Below are 12,947 nucleotides of genomic sequence, written 5' to 3'. Positions count from 1 at the left end.
GCATAAATTCTAAAAATGTGCATAAAAAACTTTTGGTCAACTCAGATGAGGCAGATACATGTTTTATCCGATAAGAAAACATGCGCAGAAACTATGATGGAAACACATTTACTGAACAAATTGGTAACACTTTAGATTACAACCCGGAAAGTACTGCGTAATTACAACAAATTTACAGCATAACTTTCAATAATTATAGTGTAACTATACAGTAAGTATGTGTAAGTATAGGGGAACAATATGTGAAGTATTGTGAATAAAGGGGTAACAACCAGGAAAAATAACAAATTATTCATACTTTTAATATTTTATAACTAAGGGGTACGTATGACATAACTAAGGGGTAAATATGACATTACGGGCCGTAAATTAAAGTGGAGCTTGTTACCCTCTTATTTCATGTAGTTACAGGGTAAGTATGACATTACGGGCCGCAAATTAAAGTGGAGCTTGTTACACTCTTGTTTCATGTAGTTACAGGGTAAGTAATTAATAAAAAATAAATAAATAAATAAATAAAAACGCAAACAGTCATAACACTTGGAAAACTTTATTTGAAAAACAACTTATTTCAAAACAGATTTAAAGTTACAACACTTCTTATTTGTTTCTCTTGCTTGGCTTCCTCCTCCTCTTGTTCCTCTTTTTCTTTCTTTCCACTGATGAAACTTAAGAGGGAATCCCATTTGCTATTCTGTATTTAAAAAATACAGAACACCCGGAAATGTGTTCACCGTTTACTCATCTTTTACCCTCATGCCATCTGAGATGTATACGACTTTCCTTCTTCAGATGAACACAAAAAGGATTTTAGGAAAAAAATAAATCATCTGGGAACGCTTTATAATGCAAGCTCACGTGTTCCTAAAAGTCGAAACATCAAACAGCACAAACATCAATAACTACAGTAATCCATACAACCCTAATGGATGAATCGATGTCTTCTGAAGTGAAACAATACGTATTTGTAAGAAAAATACCAAATATCTTCTGCGCGTGCATGCGAGGGTTGAGAGTTCATGCTTACCGTAACTTGAAGCGTGACGTAGGCGTGCCGAGAAACTCACGCAGATGTTGGATGCCGTCAGTTTTTTTTATTATTATTTTTTTAGTAATGCTCACAACAAAATACACAGAATAACGGATAATGAGAATGAGAAACAAACAAGACAGAATAACAGAGACGGCAGTTCTCGCGCGAGTTTCATACGAATCTCCCGCAAGAACGTCATGAAAGCTTCACGTTGCTCATTTCAATGTGCTTCATCGAACGTGAAGTCGACTCTCATGCAGGCGCAGGTGACAGTTGGTCGGAAGCGAAAAGATGAATAGCCTAAACCATGAGAAAATTTCGGGGTGTACTGTATTTTCTTATAATACAGAATAGCAACGGGATTCCTTCTTAAGATTCATCAGCCGAGAAACAAGAGCAGGTGGAAGCCAAGCAAGAAACAACAACAACCAAAAAACGGACAAAACTTGTTACTTTCTGTCAGGACTTTAGAGTTTGAAATTAAAAGTTGATTTAAAAAAATGAATAATAAGTGTTGTAGACCTGTTTTTAATAAAGTTGTTTTTCAAATAAAGGTTTCGGAGTCAGTGATATCAGATTGTTTGCATTTTATTAATTACTTACCCTGTAACTACATGAAATAAGAGGGTAACAAGCACCGCTTTAATTTACGGCCCGTAATGTCATACTTACCCCTTAGTTATATGTCATAAGTACCCCTTAGATATAAAATATTTACAGTATAAATAATTTGTTATTTTCCTGGTTGTTACCCCTTTATTCCCAATACTTTACATATTGTTCCCCTATACTTACACATACTTACTGTATTGTTACACTATAATTATTGAAAGTTATGCTGTAAATTCGTTGTAATTACGCAGTACTTTCCGGGCTGTAATCTAAAGCGTTACCAACAAATTCTTTGATGCGCAACAAAAAAGTTGTGTGACTTTGCAATATGAGATGGTATAACTGGACAAACCAGCGGATTGATCTTGTTGCACAGCATCTGCAATGCTGTTTCATTCTGAAAAACCTTATTAATCCCAGTATAATTACCTCCCAGAATTGTCTTACACGATTGCATTCACAAACACAAGGCATCTGAAAGCAAGATAACATGACCACATTGATTGCTTTTCTTCGGCGTGCTCAGAGGCGCAAGTCATTTGTTATATACTTTATGAAAAAAGACCCACAGTGGCTTCTCCAACTGCAGCAAATTACATTTATCTTAGTGATATTTGGTGTCAGATTATCAAAAAGTTACGATTTTGTTGTCTTTGTCTCGCTGGATGGAAACGGTGCTTTATTCTCAATTGTTTTATGCAATATTCTAATTTTGCACAATAGTTAAATTTGCAACATTGGATGGAAACATAGCTATTGACTATATGCTGTAATCATTGTGCTTCTGCACAATAATTGACTGTATATATCATTTAATTTGGATATTCTGAGTAAGTGTTTTCATGAGCCAAAAATAAGTACAGACACACATATCTGTCAGATTATTAGTAAACAGAATATTGCATTAGTGGATTATGGCAATCTGGTTAACATGTTAACATGATACACACATAAGCAGAATATGACTACATAAATTAAAAATTACTTTGAAATTAAACAGTATTGGATAAATTTTTTTTTGGCAATTTTCAACTTTCAAATATAGTAAATGTAGGAAAGTAAAACTCACTCTGACAATTTCTTTGCTGACTTTTACGATATTTAGGGGGGCGACCAATCCTGGCAACAGCAAAGAAAGGTGATTTTTAATTTATTGTTTACACAACTGCAACATCATTAATATACAAATATGCAGTTATACTTGATTAACACAACAAATGTGAATATTGTCTTACCTGCCATGATATCGTGACTTTTTTGCTCTCTGGCCAAAGACCAGCAGGTTACGTCTGGATCCTTCTGTATCAGAGAGATCCGCCTTAAGCCGGCCCTGGTTCCTCTCAGCCAACGGACAGCCAGATAAACAGTGATGTGCCGTAAAACGCCCAGTCACGTGACCTGACCCGTCACATCCCGGAGTAGGGCACTTTCTGTTTGACAAACAACAGGTCTGTTCTCAAATCTGCAGTCATTTGTTTTCAATAAACTGTTCGTCAACTGCAAGACAATTTAATCAGAAGACAAAAGACACATTGAAAATTTCAGTATTTTTAAAATGTGCACTCTATACTAAAGGCATATGAAAGAATGACCTGTGGTGAAAGCTGTATTTGGAGGTGTTACGTGGCTGAGGCAGACTTTTATAAGACATGGAGAAGTTGGGCTGTCGGGCTGTCAGGTTCTCCCTGGGACCTAAAAGACACATATTACTCTGAATTGACAGAGTATTTGGTACATGAGCATATATGAGTCAGATGAAAGAGGAATGAGATTGATCTGGAGGAATCTCACCAGGTTTCTGGGCAGTGGGTTGGCAGGGTGGAGGTTTGAGCGGGTGTCCTGTGCTTTCACACCAGCCTGCAGGGTGGATATCCGGATGGTCTGAATCCATCCACTCATCATACAAGTGGCTCCAACCATCAAAATGAATCTAAGGACAATAAATGAGGCTAACACACCCTAACAAAAAACGTCACTCTACCACATTCATCCATGCACCACTGAAATGCTCAACAGTAACAGTATGTCTCACAACAGGGGATTCTGTGAGCCTGTTTTTCTCTTGATGTCTTTGCCGGTTGTGTTTTTTCATGTGATTTGGTGTGTTTTTTTCTTTTCATGTCAGTTTCAAACTAATAAAGTTAGTGTAAATTACTGTTTATCATGTGGTTTTGTGTAAGTTAGCATTCTTTTCGGAGGGCTGTTAATTCGTCAACCACTCTGACCGTGAGCCAAATTTACTTGAAAAGCATACTTGTGTAACATGTTTTTAAAGAATAATATACACATTATATTTACTTTTCTTACAAATCTTGTCATTTGGGTAAGAGAAATAAGCTTACTAATATCCACCTTTTTCCAAACGAACCTACTGTGGTCTTGGAGCCTTCCGGTTTGTGGGGAAGTTCCTTTAAAAAAAACTGAAACAAATCATTTCACATCATAAGTTTGAGCTATAAATAAACCTTATCATCAGTTTAACAGAATGAGCTGTAAAATTTCCTTCATGTTCTCATGTTCAGACTTCAAGAGAATAATGTAAGATTTATTTTAACGTGACGCGGTATAACAAGAATATTTGTGGCAAGAGCTCTTTCCAGTCGCTTATTGTTTTCTTTTTTTCTTTTGTATTCTGCTGTAACAGTATGAAAAAAGACAACATATACTGCGCATTTTTGGTCTGCTCTCCTGATTTAATTTACAATTTGTCCCATTAATAATTCTCTGGAATGCACAGAATCTCTTGTTTTTCTCTATAATTCCTCACGTCTCTTTCCAGGTTTGTTTTCACAAGGATGCTTAAAAATGTGATCGTCTCCCCTTTTCGCATTTAATCCCTATTAGCATTGTTTACTAGAATGTTTCTACAGCAGGTAAATACAATATTTATCGTCTGTCAAAATGACGGAAATCACTTTGAAATATTATCACATAATGTCCAGTTAACAAGTATCTTTGATCAAGTCAACGTGTTACATAATACAGACATATGTCACTACATTGATGTTTAACACATCTGTAATATTAGAAATAATTTATATTACTGTGAAAATAATCAGGGGTTATTCATGGTCCGTTGAAAGTACCTTGTTGATGCTTTTACACTTTTTAATGTCATTTTAACGTTCAATGGTTGAAGGGATGAATAGAATAATCTCATTGTACTCAGTTTTTGAAAATGCTTATTATTGCATTCAAAGAGCGAACCTTTTGCTGATTGTTTACTGTTTAACGGAAGTTACTCCCATGATTCGTGCAAAGTGTCATGGAGCATAGGAAAAAGGTGGATATATTCTCTGGAAACATTTCCTACTATTGTACATAATTTTACTTCTCAAAAATCTTTTACAGATTATGTGTTATATTTCTGATGGAAAACAAGGCAACCATAAAGATATTTTGCAGTGTGATTCATTGAGTAAGTGAGCTGTTAGCTTGAGTACCACTATAAATGAATATCATGTGGTATCACAAACACAAACATTTGTTGTGCTGCGGATACTGATAATGCTTCAGCAAAAGTTATTTACAATTTTATTTTAACTTATATTTTTCATACTTTAAATAGCAATTTGCTTTACATACATTACCATTTAAAAGTTTAGGGTCAATAAGATTTTTTTGGAAAGAAATTACTACTTTTATTCAGCAAGGATGCATTTTATTTGATCAACAATTACAGTAAAGACATTTATAATTTTACAAATGATTTCCTTTTCAAATAAATGATGTTCTTTTGAACTTTCTATTCATCAAAGAATCCTGAAAATAAGATCACGGTTTCCACAAGAATATGAAGCAGCACAATTGTTTTCAACATTGATAATAATAAGAAATGTTTCTTGAACAGCAAATCAGCATATTATGATGATTTCTAAAGGATCATGTGATACTGAAGACTGGAGTAATGATGCTGAAAATTCAGCTTTGCATCACAGGAATAAATTACATTTTACAACATATTCACATAGAAAATTTTAAATTGTAAAATTATTTCACTGTTTTTGTTGTATGATCAAATAAATGCAGCTTTGGTGAACAAAAAGACCCCAAACTTCTGAACGGGAGTATATGTTTCTACTGGGATTTTATGGGCCATTAAAAGAAATAAAGATAATGTACTAACTTTTATTTCTATTTTATTTCATTAAAGCAGCATAGCTGTAAGCTGGCATTACAGAAGCAGTCTTTCACACCTTTATTCTGTAACTGTCCACCTCCTGCACCATAGCCACACGGATCAGCCCCGGACACCTCTTATCCACGGCCTCCAACTTCATCTGCACCTGGAAGCTATGGGAAGGACGCTATGGAAACATACAAGAGGAGTCAGCTTTCCTATGTAATCTTGAACCTGGCTTTATTTTGCTGAAGGAAAAGTGATTATAATGGGTTCTATTATAATGACGCTCACAATCCAGTGTAGGCAAATGTCAGCCGTTAAAAGTGCAGTAAGTGATTTCTGAGAAACACTGTTGAAAGTGGATTGGACCGAACAGCAGAACACACATGTAGCCAATCAGCAGTAGGTGGCTGATTGGCTACAAAATAGAACTATATAGAGTCCTTTTCCATTATCCTTAGCTGCGGTATTCAGCCGTGATGGGCGGCCTGCTTTGAACATTCTAATTTTTTCAATGTAAACGCTCTGGGCCCCAGGCAAATACCAGACGACCCAGTCAAGGGCATTCATTAGGGGGCGTTCTAATGCTTTTTCAGACCACAAAAGGAAAATTTAAAAAAAAAAAAAATGTCCCACTTGCACTCAGCCATATACTGTAATGGCAGTGAATAGCAACCTGCGTCAAGCTTTAAAAAAAGATGCAAAAGTATCAGAGAATGATCCCATGACACCCGTGTCATATATTCCACGTGTTCTGGGGGTATACAATAAGGTTTGGTAAAAAACAAAACAAAATTTAATGTATTATTTAATGGAAATCCTGACCTTGGGTCCTTGAGTGTCCCTTATTTTGCAACACTGAAGGTGGCAAACCTAGTTGTTTCTGCTCCATATGTGAGTAACATTGGTTTTGATTTGTTTCACAGAAGCAAGATATGCTGTTGTTGTAATGTTAGCTATATTAACAGGATGGTTTTAAGTGTCATTGAAGCATTATTTTGCTTCTCTTCAGTTATGATAAAGAGGCATCCACTCTTGCATTGTGTGTTTGTGCATTTTAGGGCTGGAGCAATGAAGGTAGGGGTGTGTTTGTTTGGCTTGATTTCAACTATCAACAGTGTTTCTCAGAAACTGCTTACTGCACCTTTAAGTGACTGAATGCCAGTGGGCGGGGCCAATGGTGTGATGATGTATAGCTATTTGTCTTGCTCTGGAGGCAGACACAAACGTATCTGCCTATGTGACATCACAGATCAAGCAATATAGCTGTTTTTGGAGCTTGATTAAATAAATGCTTTGATTATAATGAGGACATTTTAAGCTTTGAAACCTGAAGGATGTTTTAAAGGTACAAAGACCTCTTATATGTCAAAAGAGCAAATTTGATTTCTCATGTCATGACCCCTTTAATGGTTTATTTACTGACAGAGATGTAAATCAAAGATCACATAATAATCTGTTATGTCTGTCTTTTAAATGATTGAGAGATTTAACTCACCACTCTGAATGCTTCAGCAGCGACTGCCGTTGAGCCCGTCTCTTCCAAATATCTCTCCCATGAGAACCTGTCAGGGTCAGGATAATCTATCGGGAGAAGAACACATTGAGCCAGTGTTATATAAAAAGTAGGCTAACAAAATAGGTAGACTTGAGTATTACAGGTACACGTACAGGTACTCTACTTATCTCTTATCTGTTGTATCTTATGCTTATCAAGGCTGCATTTATTTGATCAAACATCCCGAACACAGCCATTTATGCAGCTTACATAAATTTCTGCCATTTTGTAACAAAGTAAAGTTATTAATTTCCCCTCAGAAATAATTACAATTGACTTAAGAATCAATTTTTCCAGAAATCGACTTAATTGGAGTCACAAAGTGTTTCTCCTTTGCCTGTAGGGGCATACAGACTCAGTATGACTGACTCTGTCAGTTACCCTGCGGAGGCGTCAGGGGGAGGCCCCTCTCTTGACACCAGCCAGTGGGATGAATGTATGGGCTGCTGGCATCACACCTACGATGAAGAGGAAACTCAAAACATTACAACTTTATTTTGAATGACAAACCTGTTAATTTCAGGACTTAAGAAATATATACAGTATTATATCAAGACTTGAGGAGTTGCTGTAACTCACCAGTAGTCATACGTGTCATCCCAGTTATCAAAATGAACCAGAAAACGATTGCCCACTTTGTCTGTTACTGTGGCAACACAAATGAGAGAGGGATTCATGCGGTCGACAGCCTCCAACTTCATCCCCACCTCAAACCCACAGTCTGTCTCAGACTGTACAATGAGAAAACAAGGTCTTTGTTCAGACAGAATCCTTTTGTAAGAAATTGCAATAAAGATTCAGTCTGTGGTTTTATGACTTACTTTGATTGAGCTAGAAAACAACTCTTTCGGTGCCGCTTGTGATCTGGTGATTTTTAGGTAGTTGGACCAAGAAAACTCTTCTTCTTTACATCCTGAAAGGGAAGAGTGTTGAATGGTAATAAAGTTAAAAAAAACTTTAACCAAACTGGGACTAGATAGCAATGGAGATACATCATAGATCTTAATTTTTTTAAGGTTTTTGAATTATCATGTTAAAGCAATAAGCCATAATATGCCATGTGTTACAGTGATCTTCCCACATTTTTTAAGGGATTTTCTGAAGTCCCCTTACCATGGTAAAATCACTGTACTCTGGCAAAAAACAGCAATGTTCAATAAATAATGATTAGTATTATTCACAGAAACCTTTCATACCAAGTAATATAGTTCATTAGCCAACTGTAGGTGATACTGTAGAAAAGTAACTTTTGATATTATTATATAATATATAAATATATAATTCAATGCAGAATTTGGTCACTGTGTGAGTATGTATCACCTATTTGACCAAGTGTTCTCATCTGAACAGATTTCAGACTTATAATTCACCTTTTGGAGTGTACAGCTTGTGTCCTGTGCTCTCACACCATCCAGCTGGGTGAATATCAGGGCAGTTGGCATTGACCCAGAAGTCATGGCAGTCAGAATAGCCATCAAAATGAAGGCGTAATCTGAAGCCACACACCTAGAGACAAGCATTTCAAGAGAGTGAGCACTCAGAGTCACCTTTCTCCATGTTGAAATTAGTCTGTCAGAAAGTCAAATGTGAAGAGCTGTCTTGATGTACCTCAGCCACCGTCAGGACGAAATACATAGAGGGATGCTGGGGATCAATGCCTTCTAACTTCATACCCTGTCGGAAGTTGTTCTTAATCATGGGTACCCTTTGGGTCTAGAGCAGTTACATGGATAAACATTAATATTGAAAAAGAAGAAGAAAAATCCACAATTGAACTATTAACTGTTTGTAATCTCTACTTTGTATTGAAGTAAATCAAATGAATGGCCTGTGCTATGATAACACATCACATCACAGCTGCATCATAAAATGTCATTGAAGGAAGGCGTTTTAGATTAAAATCCATAGCAAAGTGGCATTATTCACTTCCTGTCATGAAATAAAGAAATCAAACCTCCTGGAAGAGTCCAGCTGGAGCAGCCACAGCTTTCTGTTGCTCTAGGTACTGTGGCCAGGACCACAACTCCAGTTTAGTCTCTGTTGTACCCACAGAGAGGTGGTACACATTAATATATGCAAAGCACACTGTTTTGATGTAATCTCATTATGTGTTGTTATGTCTATGTAAAGTATGAGTAGTTCAAACACACACTAATATATATATATATATATATATATATATTATTATTATTATTATTTTTTTTTTTTGATAGACACAGATACAAACAATATCAATATGCATGTAAATTTTTTTTCATATATGTCTCAAGACATGAGGCATATTCATCTTTTCAAATCCTCTGTTTAGGTTCATAGTGAATGTGGTCCATTTTGGCATAGAAAATATTTTGGATTCATACCATAGTTTTTCATCCTAAACAATGTTCTTTCATGGTTTAGTTTTAGTTTCATTTGTCTCTAATAACCCTGGTTTATACAAACATTTCACAACCATAATAATTATACCACATTTAAAAATTTGTACATCTCTAATGTTGTATACATATATAAAGGGCTTACATTTTGGAAGCTGTCCATGCATTGGTATCGTTCATATCAGCGTCTATCACTTTACATTTGAATACCTGCAAATACTAATGAGATTGCATTGGTTAAGAACACAAAACCTGCATTTCTGCAGTTTGAGCAACATCGTTGAAGCAGTGATTGACATCTGTGTGAATGCAGAGTGCAATTGTAGAAAATCTAAGTTTAGATTTCTTTAGTGATGATTGCGTAAACAAATTCTGCATTTTCAAGAAGTGTGATGAAGTACCTGCTTTGTTGTGTCTGCCATCAATTTTTAAAGCCTCAACTTTTTCCTCCTTTAATGACAAAAGTGCATTTCATTGCATTAGAACTCCATAAGAAATACAAAAATACACATCAAACACAGCAATTTAATAGATTCAAAGAACTGCACCATTGGTTCAGCATCAGACTCCTCCTCTGATGGGCTGTTGTATTCCCTCCTCTTCCTCTTCTTCATGGGCTTCAACATTTCATGCTCATGATAGTCATCCTGTGTTTCTGCCATCCCTGCAGGACTAAAGCATCCATACAGAAAATGCAGCAAGTACATGACTTTTCAGAATACAAGAAATACAAGAAATCTCACACATAACACATACTGTATTTACAGTATATATTGCATGAGTAGAATAGATATGTATGTCTAATAGTTTATTTACTTTTTAGACATTGGCTCTCCATGTAGGTAAGTCTGTTTAGTCGATGTCTCACTGCACTTGCTATGAACTGGATTGTCTTGAGCTTCCATATGTCCTCTCTGAAGTCTGTCAGCCTCCACAAAGGCAGCCGGCCTGCCATTCCCACCTGCTGAGATGCCTGGAATCAAAAATTACTGTTTGTGATGGTGACATTGGAAAGGCAATTGCTAACAACTTTCAATATTCAATATATGTTAGATATATACTGATTACAGGGTCCAGAATTAGCTTTTTCCACACCAACCAATTAAAAAATGTCACTGGTCACAAAATAATTCTTGGATGTCACTGAACTTTTCATTGGACTACTGTCCTTACAGCTTGAGTAATCAAGTGTAATCTGTAACTCAAGTTTATATCCACTTTTTGCTCTATTCTGTTATCAACAAAGTGTAAAAAAATAATGGTAAATTACTTTGACTATTTGCAAAATTTGCTGACTCCAGCCTGTTTCCATCTAATTGGCCTTTTACTGATAAAAAAATGTATTTTTGTGTATATACTCTAAACCCAGCACTTTTAAAAATGCCAGGTTATGGATGTAACCATGGTTCCCTGAGAAGGGGAACGAGATGCTGGGTTCCTTAGAGCAGTGGTTCTCAAACCTGTCCTGGGGATCCTCCACCACTGCACATTTTGCATGTCACCCTCATCTAACACACCTGATTCAAGTCATCAGCTAATTAGTAGAGACTGCAAGAGTTGAATTGGGTGTGTTAGATGAGGGAGACATGCAAAATGTACAGTGGTGGGGGGTCCCCAGGACAGGTTTGAGAACCACTGCCTTAGAGGGCACTATAGGGATTGCCTCCAGCATGATCGGTGTCTAAAGCATAAGTCTAAACACGATAATGAACCTGACATTTGCAGGCGGCAGCCTATGAAGTCACTACTGGTCAAATGTGAGTATAAAAGGGCACCTGTGAAATATGTCATTCATTTCTTGTCTGAAAGAGATGTGCAGGAATACCTGAAGCATGACAAAAGGACGCAGCCTCTCGTTCCCCTTCTCAGGGAACCATGGTTACATGCATAACCTGAGACTTACCTTTCAAATGGGAACTCACACTGCGACCCCTAGAGGGCGCTATGGGGAAAGAAATACCCACACCACCACACTGAAGGGATGAGTGCCTTATTGGCTGACATAAGTCAAAGACTCAAAGGAGTCCCCATCCCTAAGGTGCATACCAGCATCGAGATTAATTCCTGTTTATTTCCTTTTTAGCCTGAGCTAAAAGGCCCCTTACAGGCAAGCTTCTCAAGAATGGAGGCCTCAACAGGATAACTTTAAAAGAGAGGAAGTCTAATTATGTTCTCTTATTCAGGCCAGCATCCAAGGAGGCTCAGAGAGGAGGCCACAAACAAGAGGCCTAGCAATGCTCTAACACAAGGGCCGTACCATAAAATCTCAGAAAGGAGCTAGCAACTCAGTCTAAATGGTGTAATGATGTAGCGGTTCGAACAGTTATTAATCAATTTATGGATGAAATATGAATATAATAATTCATAAAGCTTTATGAATAAATTATGATTCATATATCGACCCAACGGGGAATTAAACATATATTGTGAATTAATTACAACGAATTATAATCAATTACATATATGATTAGTTCTGGTTTAATAATTATTTAGAGAAACTGTTAGTTTGTCCAGCAAACCGTTGCTTCTCATAGAATATTATGAACGGAGTTAATCTCTGGCCAAGAGAATATTCCTATTATAGCATCAAAGCATAAAACGATCAAAAAACGTTAAAGTGACTTGGTCTTCAGTTGAAAGAACAAACAGAACAATCGAGCGTGAATAACGTTTTAATATATGCAAACTACGAATACACAGGTTATATGTCTAAATATATATACAAGAATATACACACCTATGTACAAGAGTGGAAGTAGAGAAGGAAAGAGAGAAGGCAAGTAGCGAACTTACAAACAGTCCTAAAGCCAGCACGGAAATCAGTTTCATCATCTAAGATTGTTGAAACGGCAGTATACTTGCATTGGTTGTGCATGTCGAATTTCAGTTTAGGGTTGGTGCAGTTCGTTGGCTTCGTCCGTTCCGCGGTTTGAACTGAGGACTTGATAGTGAGTTTTGCTGGAAGATGGCGGTCCCGAAGGTGAGCGCGATGGCTGCGCGTGGTCACCGGAGACGTCCGGGAGGGACGTACGCGAGGTGCTCGTGAAACAATTGGGAGAACACAGGGGGAAGGTGTGTGTCGTTGTTTTTATGGAAACCCAAGCTAACACACCTCCTGAATTGTAGCGGCCAATAGATGCGCAGCACTATTTGGCGGGCAAAGTTCCTTTGTTTGGTCTCCTAGCTGAATTTGCATACTTAATGACTATCAGATCGGATTTCGAGATGGAGTACGTTCTTCACAGT

General features: G+C 36.9%; 1 protein-coding gene across 1 annotated transcript in view; it reads right to left on the bottom strand.

Annotated features, from left to right (window-relative positions):
• l3mbtl1 (L3MBTL histone methyl-lysine binding protein 1) overlaps positions 1–12,947 on the bottom strand; it is a 46,162-nt gene that overhangs the window by 19,233 nt on the left and 13,982 nt on the right. Inside the window, exons 5-19 of the mRNA XM_067371034.1 lie at positions 10,518–10,674; positions 10,250–10,373; positions 10,103–10,151; positions 9,281–9,363; positions 8,935–9,039; positions 8,697–8,832; positions 8,148–8,239; positions 7,906–8,057; positions 7,708–7,784; positions 7,267–7,352; positions 5,842–5,952; positions 3,437–3,575; positions 3,238–3,337; positions 2,881–3,075; positions 2,715–2,764 (exon numbers count right to left, since the gene is read on the bottom strand). Of these exons, the coding sequence (XP_067227135.1) occupies positions 2,715–2,764; positions 2,881–3,075; positions 3,238–3,337; positions 3,437–3,575; positions 5,842–5,952; positions 7,267–7,352; positions 7,708–7,784; positions 7,906–8,057; positions 8,148–8,239; positions 8,697–8,832; positions 8,935–9,039; positions 9,281–9,363; positions 10,103–10,151; positions 10,250–10,373; positions 10,518–10,674 (1,656 nt within the window). The remainder of the gene's footprint in view (positions 1–2,714; positions 2,765–2,880; positions 3,076–3,237; positions 3,338–3,436; positions 3,576–5,841; positions 5,953–7,266; positions 7,353–7,707; positions 7,785–7,905; positions 8,058–8,147; positions 8,240–8,696; positions 8,833–8,934; positions 9,040–9,280; positions 9,364–10,102; positions 10,152–10,249; positions 10,374–10,517; positions 10,675–12,947) is intronic.

Source organism: Chanodichthys erythropterus, chromosome 20, assembly GCF_024489055.1.
Source record: "Chanodichthys erythropterus isolate Z2021 chromosome 20, ASM2448905v1, whole genome shotgun sequence".
NCBI lineage: Eukaryota > Metazoa > Chordata > Actinopteri > Cypriniformes > Xenocyprididae > Chanodichthys > Chanodichthys erythropterus.
Note: the sequence above shows the minus strand (reverse complement) of the source record. Positions and strands in the feature narration are given on the sequence as shown.